Below are 14,276 nucleotides of genomic sequence, written 5' to 3'. Positions count from 1 at the left end.
TGGGAAATCACTTATTTCGTCTCATCAAATCACCCTTTTTGGTCAACTTTACCAATTATTTTTGTTTGATGATGTGACTTTAGAAGTCGCTTACCGCTGTGCTGCGCAGTCTTCACGTGGCTGCAGCAGTCTTTTTTTTTTTCTTTTCAACTGCCCTACGCTCCCCTGAGGTTAAACTTTCTCATCTCCGCACGCGGAGAAGTAAATACAGGAGCGCCTCGTTCGCCCGCTCCACTGATGCGCTAATTGCAGTGTGGTTTCACGACAAAAGCAGCCGCCCCGATCGGCACCGCAAGCTGAGCCCGGTGGGTTCAAAATTGACGCGGTGCTTCATGTGATTTGAACACAAACGGTGCATCAACACATGCAAACTGACAAAAAGTCAAACATTCTTTAATCCCTGCAAAGAACGACTAATATGACCGCTGTTTACTGACTCACTTCCAGTAGTTGTGAAACTCTTCTTTGATCGTGTATAAGTCAAATCAGAAGGAGCCACAATGGCTAATCATGACGTACAATTCTTTATATTCTCTGTTATTACAACACATTTTTTTTACAAAGAACAATATTTTGAAGAGCAATGTACTTTTTTTCCACAGGAAAAAGCAGATACCATAAGGTACGAGCCAAGGCACCTTTAATTTTGTAGCGCATTTTATACACAAGGCAAATCTCCGGCAAACTAGAAGCACTTGAAGCTAGCTTTTTCATTAGCCTACCAAAATTACCAAAAGAACAACGGTAGAAAACATTTAAACATCTTTAAAAAATTACGTTATTTTAAAGTAAAGAAATTAAATAGTGTTCTAAAATTACTACAGTGAAATGGAACATGATTTTTTTTTTTTTAAATCTGGATTCAAAAGCATTTACAGTCAAATCTGATTTGACTTCTATTGACAGTTAATTCCATTTGTATGCAGCATAACAGTGAAATGCCGCTTCACCGTGTTTGCTTTAACCCATTAATTGAACTCTAATTGATACTACTGTATTTCTCGTACCTGGTCAGAAATGGCCAAAATAAACACGCGCTGCTCCGCAGTGTCCACTTGGCTGCGGCGCTCCATTAGTCCCTCCTGGAATAAAATACGTCCAAGCATGAGTATTTTTAACTAGAAGAGGTCACCGCCAACATTTTCCTCGTGGTAAACAAATACTATACATTTTCCATATCGTTGTCATCCATTCTTCACTTTAGTGACTGAATAATTGATGAGCGACATGTGGAGAGGCAACAAGAAGCTCCCTGTGTGTTTTTGCCACCATATTCCTGAAGGACACGCTGAGCGGAGAGTTGTTTCTTTGTGCGTCATGCGCACAAATATCGATCCACGTGTTGTTGTGTGCCAGTGTGACTGCCAGTCTGGCTCGTGTTTAAAATGCGCAGACAGGCGCGCGCTGCTAAATAGAACACTTTTCTGCTTCATCCGTGCAATCTTTTGCCCGCAGCCTCAGCCTGCTTGTCACGCCCGCCCACTACGCAGGCAGGCACACGGCCTTTTTTTTTTTTTTTTCTCAGGGATGTCGGATACACTTCCACATCCTTTATTTACATACAGTCGAGTTTTCACCTCACTTGACTGATTGCACATTCATGGCGTGTGTGTGTGTGTGCGTGTGTGTGTTTCTCTCTTCCAGGTTGCGCCTTTGTCAAGTTCTCCACACACACCGAGGCTCAGTCAGCAATCGGTGCCCTACACGGAAGTCAGACAATGCCAGTAAGTAAGCATGTCTCACACGAATACATTTATACACAAGCACGCACACACACACACACACACAATCTGAATGTACGACCCAACGAAATCAAATACTGGTGACCAAGCAAAATGTGATTTCGGAAACATTTTGAATCGAGAAAATTGTGCGACAACATTCAATTAAAACGTGTTTTCCATTTCGAAATAGTGTGATTTCAACTTTTTTTTACGCCACTTTTTCTTGCAATCTTTTGATTCAGGCTGTGTTTAATTTTATTTGAATATTCAGCGGACTGCAAATGACAACCTTTATTGCTATTAAGGTAGAATTTAGTGCATTCTTTTACTACCGCCAGCAGATGCGCTGTTGATTGAAGTTAATCTGCAGTTTTGTTTTATTAAAAAAATAGTTAATTTTAATGTGTAAAATAATTTAAATTAATTCCAGGATATCAATAAAAACATGTCCATATTTTCATATTTTTCTATTTCATCTGTTTTTTTTAGGCTATATTAACATGGCTAAAGGTTAATTCATCGGTAGCTTTCCGCCCATTTTCACTCAAACAGCACATAATTAATGAGTGTTGATAAACAACAGATTGATAGATAGATAGGCTAGCAGGCTAGCTAGCTAGAGCGATAGATAAGCTAGCTAGCTATATGGATAGTTAGGCTAGCAGGCTAGCTAGCTAGAGTGATAGATAAGCTAGCTAGCTATATGGATAGTTAGGCTAGCAGGCTAGCTAGCTAGAGCGATAAATAAGCTAGCTAGCTATATAGATAGATAAGGTCGCTAGCTAGAGAGATAGATGGAAATCTAAATTGGATTTGTTTGATTGATTGATTGGCTAGCTAGCTAGCAGGCAGTAATACATCCCAATGCAATGAAAAACGTAGTGTAAGTATTTGGAATTCATCATGGTCATCTGTATTTATGCTTTTCCTGGTCTGTGGTGAATTAAAGCGGAGCACGTAAGCTTTTCATAAAATGGGCAAAGTGAAGCAGTTTGTCTCTTTAATTAACATGATATTTCTTTCAAATCTAATTTGAAGATAAAAGTGTTTAGTGTGATAATTGAATTCCGGGCAAGTCATCAATCAGCAGTGTTCTGCTTGCATAATCACCGTCTAGAACCGCAGCACGAGATTACATTCGCTCGTTATGTAAGCGCGGCGTGTGTCCTATGAATTCTGGATGATTTTTATGCGTGCCTCCGACGTCCACTCGTCAAAATAAAAGCGACAGAGTCGAGCGGAATGGAGCGGGTTGGTGGCGGCGCGTCGCTAATCACCACAAAAGGCCTCAAGTGTGCGCCGCTTTCGTTGGCATTTTTGTTTGTTGGGAAGCAGGTGGACCCTGAACTCTCACTCTCTCTATCTTCCTACCTCGCTTCGCAGAGCTCATGTTTGTCCTTTTATGATTCCATTATTAATGGTCGCCAAATGTGTTGAGGGGAGAGAGCCACTAGAAAGCCAGCTGCGCCATTGGAGCCGAACCCTGCGAGTCAATCTAAGTGCAAATGACTGCAGGTCGCCGGGAAAGACTCTTGATGTCCATTCTCCATAGATACTGTCCTTCCCCATTGCTCCAGCGCCGCTATCTGTGCTAGCTCTTCGGCCCGGCCTCGTCTCTCTTTGGCATCCTCTGGGGATATTAGGCAATAGACTTGTTTACTCCACCTTTCGCCACATTGGCTGCTGAATTATTCATCTGACTATAAGCAAGGGGCCGAAGGGGGGCGGGGGGGTCGAAATTGGAGAGAGAGAGAGAATTGAATGGACAGGATTTATACCTCCTGCTCTGCTAAATTGATTATAGAAATATGATCAGCATCTCATATCCCGAGGCTGCCGGCGACCGGAGCTCACCGTCGACGGTCCGTGATCGTTCGTGTCGATACTTGGGCCGTGCCGAACCTCCCACGTGTGTCCCTGAGCAGGTCACTCTCGTGTTGATTGCAAAAAAAAAAAGGAGTTGAGGAAGCAGTGATGGATATAATCAGCATGGACAAAACTAGGCAGGAACATTCTGTGCGACCAGTTTTGTGGGTTGGGGGAGGGGGGTAACTTGATTCCCAAGAAATTTGATTGGTTGGTCAATGTGATATTTATTGTTATATTAAATGATCCGAATCTTTTCCTTCAGTCTTGGTGACGCAGCATGTGGCTCATTGACCGTGGTTGTTTTTTAAATGGCCTGTTTTTTAAGTACCGTATTTTTGGGAGTATAAGGTGCATTTAAAATCCTTTGACTCCAAATCTGTCCAAATGTTTTGATACGAAGTAAATTCAAGACAGGATGACGGCTTTTCAGTTTGTCATCTTAGATTCGTTTGTGTTGTCATTCTAATCCGCTTTTAATCGCTCACATGGTCTCTTCATATTTGAACAAAAACTCATTCCTGCTTTTGCGTCTAAAAATCACAGGAAATGTGTTCCCACTCGTTTATTTCATAATGAATTATTTGATTATTTTTAGTTGACCAATAACAGGCTGTTCGATATTCATTATTTTACTGAAAGTACATTTATTGCGTATTTAAGTATCTCGGCTGCATTAGTTTGTAATACTTGTCGGCGGTCTTGAAATGAAGGCCGCTGCTGAAAAGTGTGATGTTGGCGCGCAGATAATAAAATAGAGCAACAACTGTTCTGACTCTGCCTGCTTCCGCGAGCGCGTGCTCTTTTTGTCATTTTTTGTTTTACGACTTCAGAAATGTAGGCATAAAAAAGGCACTCAATTGAAATGAAAGTGCAAGCCTTTTTTTTTTTTTTTTTTGAATCACGACAGCGTGGTTTCTCGTCGTCATCGTTGGCGTATGAGATGTATTGACGGCAGAAATTTTTTTTTGTTGCCGCTACACTATCGACTAATGCAATTACGATAAACGATTTCACATGCAATCATTTGGAAAAATAATGCGCCTTATAAAATACGGTAAAAAAAAATTTTGTTGTGATCACGAAATAAGTAAAATTCCGAATCGTTTCGATTGAATTTCCTCGTAGGTTTTCCTAATCCTGGCTTTCCCCCTCCAACATCTTCCAAAAGGCCATTTTCACCTGCATTGACATTTTTAGGTGAGCTTTTGCGAGTCTTTTTCGGAAGCCGATCACTGCAGGAGGGGCTTCGCATCCCCACACCTGCAGACACGACGCATTGGTGTGCGTTTGTGCATACGTGGAGCAGAGAGCTCACCGAAGGCTGCAACATATGCATGAGCGCTCACACCTTGAATATCACGGGAAGCCATGAGGAAGGGTCAAAGGCTCCCTGACTGATCTTATTTTCCAGCTCGCGGAAGTTGCGATGAATACATTGGTCCCATTCAGGGGCCATTGGGCATTTTGTATGGATAACATGAGAATGAGAGCGTCTGCGTGACGGACAGTACGTGGAAATTGTAAATAAGCCTCACTCGGTGCATATATATGGCTTATTTATTCCTGGGAATCAATATGTCGACAAATTTATCTGTGATGGGCATCCGTTTCCAGACAAGTGTACACACGTGCGTGTTTGTGATTGTGATCATTTGGTGTGTCCGGGTTATCTGTGTGTATGTGTCATAGCCGAAAACTGTGAATATTGCATTCTGTGGATTCTCTGTGCAAAATAGAACAGTTGTTCTCAAACCGTTTGTAGCAAGTGCCACCCCGCCAAAAAATAATTGGCTCTCCAAGTCCGACTATAATTGATTAAAATTAAAAATAGAAGCTTAAATAGTATTTAACAAAAACAAGACTTATTACAATGTTATTACAAGAAAAAAGATGCAACTTTTCAGCAATGTTTAATTTTCACTTGAAAAAAACATAATCTCAACATATTAAAAAAAAATCATGGATTGTGTGACAAAGTTGTGAGACAATGGAAAAAAACACACTCCCTACTTTACAGAAATAACGTCAGAATATTATAAGGAAATAATATATATAGCTAAGACTAAAGACAAAATACTACAAAACGTGCAAAAAAAATTACAAATGATAAAACGTGTAAGAATAAATAGTCAAATACTTTTATGAATTATTAAATAAATAAACAAACAAGTACATAAATGCATAAATAAATCAATAAATAAATGCATAATTATAAATTAGGTAAATACATTATGAGAATTAAGTCAACGATATCATGAAAATATGTAATTTAACTTTTTTTTTTTCTCTTTCGTCACTTAAAAGTTGAATACAACTGAAGTGAACAGTTCTTGTCCAGTGAATAATTTGTGTAGCGCCGCAGGAATCCTGCATGTGTACCCCTTGTGGCATGAGTGCCACAATTTGAGAATTATAAACATTTCTGTGTGTTTTTATACAGTAGAGTGCCAATTTCTCATGAGGAAAAAAAAAATGTGGGTGTTTTGGACTCGGGGCTGAAATAGATGATTGCATTTCCATTCATATCAATGAGTCAAATTATTTGATCTACGAGATTAGTCACGGAAGGAATTAATCGTACCTCGAGGCCCCCCGCTGTCATATAAATAAGTGACATAAAAATTTGAAAGAAACACGCCAAATGCCTTATCGTTTCTATTTTTGATTTGAGTTTTGCTAACGTGAAATTGAATGCGATGAGATCATTATTCCAATAATATGATGAATATTGCCGCAGCCTGACAAGACATTAGATGGCTTTACAAAACATCATGAGCAATCTCTGGCGTAAGTGGGCGGAGTATTTAATCATGTCGTGATTAGAAAATGCATTAGTCCTGTTTTGTTTAAAAAAATAAATATTCCCTGATGGATAATAAAGTGCAAGTGCGAGTTGCTGGTGTGTTGTTATATAGATTGAAAGCGCTCTTTGATTGCCTATTAAATGACTTTATGGCGTCTAAAGGGGCCCGATTCGCTTTCATTGATGAACATTGACGGATAGTACATTGTTTACTTCCCTGTTCACGCAAGACAGGTTTAAAATGTAATGAGATTTTTGCTCAAAGTTCACATGCCTTAAACAATGCCGCAGACTTAATGAAATGTAATATTATATTAACGAGTAGCCCTCGCATTGTAATTGATTGTTTTGTAGGTCAAGGGAGAATGTTGGAGCAGAAAAACGTGAGCGTTTGAAATATAAGCATTTTATCTGGGGACTTTACAAAAAAATGTATGCATTTAAAAAAAAAAAATAAAAAAAAAATATATATATATATATGTACATATGGGAAGCATATGTGGCTATGCAATCTATTTCTTGAATTAGCGTTTCTCATAAGAATATGAAAATCACACGTCTACCCCTTTCAAATAACTTTGTATATTTTTTGTGTTATGCGACGTTAGTTGTCATTTAATATGAAATCCTCCATTTTCTCGACGTCGTACAACCACACCAAAATCGCTTCCAGTTGTCATTCTGGAATCACTCCTCCAACATCTTTCTGATTGGCTGATTAGATGCGCATTTGTCTGTGTGAGGGAGGGCTGCGCCACTGTGAGAGTGGTCACCGGTGACCTTGCGCCGGCCTCTTAGATGCGATCTGAGCAGGCGGAATGTTTAGATCAACTTTCTGTCAGCAAAGTGTCACTCCCCAAAATAGACAAATGCACGCACTGGGCCTTACGCTGATATGAAAATCAAGATCCCGCTGTTTACGAAAATAGAGTCCTTGGTGTTTCCCAGTGTTTGTAAGAGAGAAGAAGTGCAACATCTCTGATGCAATGTAGAAGTGACTTCATGGATTTAAATCTGGACCCACTGCAGTCTAGTAACCAGATTATACTGCCACAACAATCCCGAAAAGTCCAAAAGTCGGACAACTCTAAAGAAATGGCTTTTTTCCAATGACGAGAAACTGAAATCACTGACTACTCTGTATTCGTATGCAACATTGCCCTTTGTCTAATGCTGCCACTGTTCAACCTCACAATAAACTTAATGATGCAGACACTAAAGTGCTGGACAGACACAACAGATAGCGTGCCAATGTACACGGCTGTCCAAATTAACCTTGCCATTGGCTGAGAGTCGTCATAACGTGAAATGATCGTCGCTTGTTTATTATCTACACCACGTTGTCATCAACATTCTTGTTTGTTAGTATTTTGAAATAGTGGCGTGCTGTAACATTTCGGGAAAATGATCATACAAAAGAATTGGCTGAGGGGGGGGGCCGCTGTGCGATGCTGAGGGGGGCACATGTGACCCTAGGGAACATGCTTTTTTTTTCTCCGCCGTACTACAATAAAGTGTAATTGCACATCCACTCCAGTAGTTGGCAGTGGCGCTCTCCTTCTACATTGTGTGCAGCGAGTGTTGACTCTACGTTGTAGATTTTTTTTGGAACGAAAATGCTATTATTTATAGTTGCGGTGGAGAATGAGTGGTGGTGGGGCGCGAATAGTTTTCTTCTTGCTGAGGGGGGGGGGCGTAACAGAAATGAATTGAGAAGCGTTGGACTAACTGCTTGCAACACAATCAGCAGTAGATTGTTCAAATTTTCTTATGAAAAAAAAAATCACTTTTTGTTGATGCTGTAGCGACTAGCTCTGTCAGAAAAACCAGTAGTACTCCTTCATCCTTTGGAAAAAGAAAAAAAAAAAAATAATAAATGGCGCACCCGCTGAGCATCACCCCCATTCACCGCGATGATTGACGCTATTGACAAGTTTGCACCAATTTCAGAGGGGGGGGGGGCTCTTATTGTGAGTGGCACACAACCTTTGCACACCGTCAGATCAGAGTAATATTTCGGCCTTTTATGTGCATCGATTGGCCACAATGGGGGCGAGGCGCACCGGAGAGGCGGAGCGCACCAAAGGTCAACTGTAGCGTTAAATCATTTGAGGATTCTTAATGAAGGGTGTGTGGCCAGCGCACCTGCTGGGTCTGATATTCCCGCCGCAGAATGACGACGACAAAGTGTGGATAATGCATGGCCGGCCGCAGGGAGAAGATTAAAATGGACAAAATGAAAGCAATTTCGCCACTTTTCTTTTAAGCGGGAGAGGGGGGGGGGGTCAATGGCTGCCTGCTGATAGCGCTTCCGTTTATAAATTCAAAATGTGTGTTGTTTTTTTTCCCCCCATCTCTTAACTATGAATCTAGCTTACCTTGTTTTTTTTTTTTACTATATGTCAATTTGGGGTATAAGTTCCTCCAGTTAAAAAAATGCATCATGAAGAAGAACAAAATATAAAAGGCACACTAGACAATAAGTGTTTTGGTGGGAATTTATTTTTAGAAAAAAACAACAACTGTGGAGTAAAATCACCCCCATCCTTAATCGTCTTGACAGCGGTGAATGAGTTCCAGTTGGATTTGAAACTTTCGTTTAAAAAAAATATATATATATACTTCTACCGTAGTTTGAAACCAATCAGTGGCGACACAAATTAAGATAAGAATTGGCTGTAAAAAATTGATGCTGAATCAGATTTTTGGCGGGATTCAAATCATAATAATTCACTGAATATGGACCCGCGCACATTTCAGAAAGTTGCGGAAATGTAGCAAAAGTATTTGCCAAGTGCCAAAAGTAATTAGAAGAAGAAATGGTCGAAGACGAAAAAAAGAACACCTCATCATGGCAACATTCGTTTTCTGTACGTTGTTCGTTTTCCGTCGCTTTCACGGCCACAAACAAAGCTTAGCTAGCTTAGCTTAGTTTAGCTAGCTTTGCTAGCTTAGCAGGCGGCACCTGGAACAACAAAGATTTACTATTTGCCGCACCAAAAGGCGCAATAACCGACCATGATTCTAATTTGGCCGCCAGGCAAAGCTGTATTCTAGATAAGGTAAGCCATTTTCAACTAAAAAGAGAAAAAAAAACTGTTTTAAATCCAACCGAAGTCGTTAGCTGCCGTCAACACAATTTGGCAACGGGGATTCTTCTGAGCTCTAATTTTAATATATGCAAGTTACACCTCTGTATAAATCGCTGGACCAGTCAAAATATTAAAAAAAAGTCTGACTTAAAGGCCAACTAATACAGTACATGCACTACATGTATAAAGTTTTATTTTATTTTTTTATTAGGAGGACAACGATCACGATATTGGCATGTCATTTCTTACGCGATATCCAATCATTTTCAATGGGTGTAAAAATTAAATTGATGAAGACCGATGTGACCTTTAACCCTGACCCTCTCTTCCTCCCCTCCCGCCCTGCGTCCAGGGCGCCTCCTCCAGCCTGGTGGTGAAGTTCGCCGACACAGACAAGGAGCGCACCATCAGACGCATGCAGCAGATGGTCGGTCAGTTTGGCATCTTCAACCCCGCCATCGCCCTTCCCTTCAGCACCTACAGCTCTTACGCGCATGCGGTGAGTCGGGGAAAGACGCACGCACACGCTTGTGTTCTCACGTGCAAACACACGCACACACATTGGCTGTTGTGAAAAGGAAATTGCAAAAAGGCACGAGATCAAGATGTCGGCGTACGGAAAATGATTTATAGATGGCAAAGGTTGTGCATGTGCAGACCTTCACGACAAACTTTTTATGCCATGTCACATTTCTAAACTTTAGCTCTTAAAAATTTTTTTTAATAATATTGTAAGTAAGCTATTGCGCATTTGCAATGCATTTAAAAAATATGCTTAAATAATTGACTTAAAATTTTGGAAAACAGACAATGCAACTGTACTACACCACCATTTTTTTAATTTTTCATGCAAATTTCCAAGTTTTGGGTGTGGGGGGGGGAATCATTTTCCCCAACGAAAATGCCTAAAATCCCCCCACGCGTTATCAGTCAGGCTGACGAGCTAGCGAATGAATACATTGGAGCGTTTAGCAGCTACACACTCTTTTGACATTTCCCTGGAGAATATTGAAGTGCAAACGCCAACTAAAAGGAAAAGGGAATACTTGGCTTCATTTATCGGAGCAGCCGGAAAGACAACTCGTAAGGAATGCTAATGCAGCCCCCCTCCCCCCTCCGTGCAACTTAAAAGTTGGCAGTTTGTCCGAATGATGATTTAATGAAGCGGATCACACTTGTTTTAGCTCCAACTTTATTTTCTCTCGTGTCACGACTGAAGCCAACGTTTGACTTTATTTCAAACTAACTTTTCAAAGCTGGCTTTTGGTTTCCGTGATGTGCGGTATGTGCGGCCTCACGGGGACAGCATTCACTCAAAAACCACACCTCCCGATCGGAATAAAATCTTGATCAGGATGGGCTTGATCGGGTCAGAAATATTCCGAATAGGGTGTGTACGTCAAGCATTTTTTTTCTTTTAGCGTGAATAAATGTGTCCATATAAACGCAGGCAGTGGCTCAAACTTCAGAGCCGCTCCGTCCTCTTCTTCTTCTTCTACTGCACAATTCATGCTCTCTCCCCTCACCCACTGTCGAGTCCCCCCAGGGCACACAAAGCCATCTCACACCTCGCAGAGTCACGCTTCTTTGATGCCGCCCCTTTCACCACGCAACCCCGTCATCCCTTCTCATGGCAACCGCAGATTCAAATTTGCGTTCTTTGTGCAAACTGCGAAAAAGTTTGCATTTCACCTCCTGCTCTTTCCTTAGTCATTTTATTTACTTCCAAAATACAAAACAGTACCCGACTGGTTTTATAATGCTTTTCGTGACGGCTATTCGTGCACAAATGGTTCAGCAACACACATAGACAGACAGAACAATAATCACTGGCATATGGTCTTTATCTTCCGGGGAAGAAGAACACTAACATTCCTGCGACTTATGAGTCACTTTCTGTAGTTTGTAGTCTGGATGACCGCATTACACTGCCCCCCGGTGGACACCAGAAGACACTGCGGTGAATTAATCATGGCAAAATGTTTTATTCTTCAGTCTATTTATTGTATCTACTTATGTTATTGCTCTGTCTATATTTTTTGATATATTCCAAATTATGGGTAGATTTTTTTTCCTTATTAACAATATATTACAAAGCTATATTGATTTGTATGTGTGGGAGTATTTACCTTATATGTATACCGCATTCTGTGCATCAGCGCTGTACAATTTCTCAACAGAATTCTACTTCAACAAAACTATAACCTCATTCTAAAGTATGACATTTAACTAGTGCCGTTGTGGACAGCAGTGATTGTTTTTGTGTGATGAAAATCTGTAATGGATCCATAATTTCCATACTGAACTTTCGTACCTTTTTACCAAAAAAAAAAAGAAAAAAATCTATTTTTTTTTTTTTACGAAGTTAAACATTTTATTAAATTGAATAAATATCTGTTTATTCATATAAAAAAACCTCACCTTTCAATCTCGATTTTTTTTTTTTTTTTTTTTTTTGTCAAATCAATAAGCAGTGCGACATTCAACTCTGCATCTCCAGCGAGGGAAATTCACACGGCAATTTGACACGGCGAACAGACGGCATGAAAGTGACTCAGCAAGGTTAAAACACATTCAAATAGTTTTTTTTTTGTGACATTGCGATGTGTATAATATTCGAATTTCCGTATGAGTAGTGCCTTTCATGACTGCGTTACTTACTGTAATTGCCGCTCTCCATCTCACGTCACGACAACAATTCCGGCCCGGCTTCATCTGGGCTGCACTTTATAAAAAGACCATCAACGTATGCAGTTTTTATTTATAGAGAAGCGAGCGAGCGCACAACTTGTTTGGCTATAAAGGAAATGTAAACGATATATGAGGTCTTAAGAGGGCTATCCATTGCTCTCGTTTTCATTTCATAGCAGCACCGTGGGGGCATGGCGCAAAAGTGCAAATGGACCATCCCGGAGTAATTGCCAGGCCATGTCTTCTCTCCGGTAAAACTCTCTCCCTTCATTGCCATTCATGAAATGCACTCCCTTTTTTTTTTTCTTTTTTTTTTCTGCCTCAGAAATGTGACAACATGCAAATGGTTGAAGGGAGGTTCTCAGTTTGGGCCGTGACTTTTATTAAGTGCGGCAGGGGAAGCCGGATGATGCGCCAACGTTGACTTCTGCTTTGATTCATTTGACTGCAGATGTGTACAAAAATAGGCGAGCAATCCTAATTTGGATCGGGACCAATTTGTAAAGGATACTCTTCCATGTCTCAAAGTTTTTGTTATTAAAACACATGACTTATTCATTAGAAATGGATCGACACATTAGTCCAGATCGGCACCAAAATGCAATGGGTTCCTTTATTTCTGTTTCCATTTGACACATCTCCTCAAAGTGACGTGGAAATTGGCCCAGTAGCTTTTGAATACTCTTTTAAAAAGTTTCAACAAAGGGACTACACTTGTCAATTTTGTTACATTTACAGTGTTTAAGTTTTGTATTTTTTTCTTTTATTTAAGCATCCAATAAAGTACATTAAAATATGTCATTACACTTCAGCAATTATTGTTCAATGGAAATAATTCCATTTAGTCCGCCTGAATTTTTCCAAAACTAAGCAATTTTTCGCAAATTAAATGTGCAATGGAAAGCTTTTACCATCACTTTAATAAAGGAAACGAAAAAAGAAGACTACTAAAACAGTAGTTCAAGTAAAATGTATTGTGCGTAAGTTAAATAATAATAATAAAAAAAAAATAAATCAACTCTAAAAACATGCTTTTCTTAAAGATTTCATGCAAATGAGTTGATTAATGCAACTGAACTGTATTTTTCTTTCGTGTGCCACTAGAGGGAGCTCTCGTTGACGTTTACCACACTTTCAGAATAACTGATAACGCAATTAGTTTCATTCCCCGCAGTTTGTGTCCAGGCCGAGCCCCGCTATTTGCATAGCAGCGCTTAAGAAGCCAATTTTGCTTTCACTGCCCCCTTCAAGACTGTTTCTGCAAACAGCCACTCGGGCTACGACCACACTTCTTAATGTCGGAGGCGGCAAAGAACGTGTTCTCTCTTCAGATAGCGTAGGAGTCCAGCTTGCAGAATGTAGCAATGATTAGCCTTCGGCGGCGACGGCTGCATGCGGGCGCGGCAATTCCCCCGTCACCACCGGGAGGGGGCCGGGGGTGGCAAAGTGATACGACGGATGTGTCTTTACGGGCGCGATAAAGCGTACTTACTCCCTGAAGACGAGAACTCTCTGACAGCGAAAGGCCTTTTTTTTTTTTTTTTTATCTCCAAAGGCACACTACGTGTTCATCCTCGCTCTCGGTATATTCCGGCCAAAAAGAGGAGGCGGCGGCGGCGGCGGCCACGTAGGGAGCGCGGCGGTGGGGAGAGCTGGTGTATATAGCTGTAACCAGAGAGTACAGTAAAGCGCTACCTCTCCACTACCGCTGTGGATGCGATTATAGAGTTGAGTTGACAGCCAGTAAATTGGATTTTAGTCAAACCAGGAGGAGGCGGCATGGGAGGGGGGGGGGGTCGTGCGTGCGTGCGTAAGGCCTGTGCAACACTGACCAAAATGAGAAATGCTGTGATGGACGCCGACGCCGGCAATCTATGACAGGAGACATTCCATTTGCGAAAAAGGTGATTTCATAAAACAGCAGCAAGGAAAAAAAGGTGGTGAGCAAGATCCGCCGTGTTTTCCGTCCGGCCTTTGTATTGAGCTCCAATAGTCAGGATATGTTTTCGAGATTGCTGTAATAAACTAGAAGAAATCCCCGGAGTTGTCTTTCTTGTTTATTCCCTCCAAACGAAGGCAAGAGGATGTACGGAGCGA

General features: G+C 40.8%; 1 protein-coding gene across 4 annotated transcripts in view; it reads left to right on the top strand.

The window, feature by feature from the left end:
- The window catches only part of celf5a (cugbp, Elav-like family member 5a), a 229,824-nt gene that overhangs the window by 184,577 nt on the left and 30,971 nt on the right, over positions 1-14,276 (top strand). For all 4 annotated transcript variants that reach the window (XM_088312772.1, XM_088312773.1, XM_088312771.1 and 1 more), the window contains exons 5-6: positions 1,645-1,724; positions 9,841-9,987. In XM_088312772.1, coding sequence (XP_088168898.1) covers positions 1,645-1,724; positions 9,841-9,987 — 227 coding nt within the window. The remainder of the gene's footprint in view (positions 1-1,644; positions 1,725-9,840; positions 9,988-14,276) is intronic.

Source organism: Idiotropiscis lumnitzeri, chromosome 13 (assembly GCF_059441095.1).
Source record: "Idiotropiscis lumnitzeri isolate Australia: NSW breed Sydney's pygmy pipehorse chromosome 13, RoL_Ilum_1.0, whole genome shotgun sequence".
NCBI lineage: Eukaryota > Metazoa > Chordata > Actinopteri > Syngnathiformes > Syngnathidae > Idiotropiscis > Idiotropiscis lumnitzeri.
Note: the sequence above shows the minus strand (reverse complement) of the source record. Positions and strands in the feature narration are given on the sequence as shown.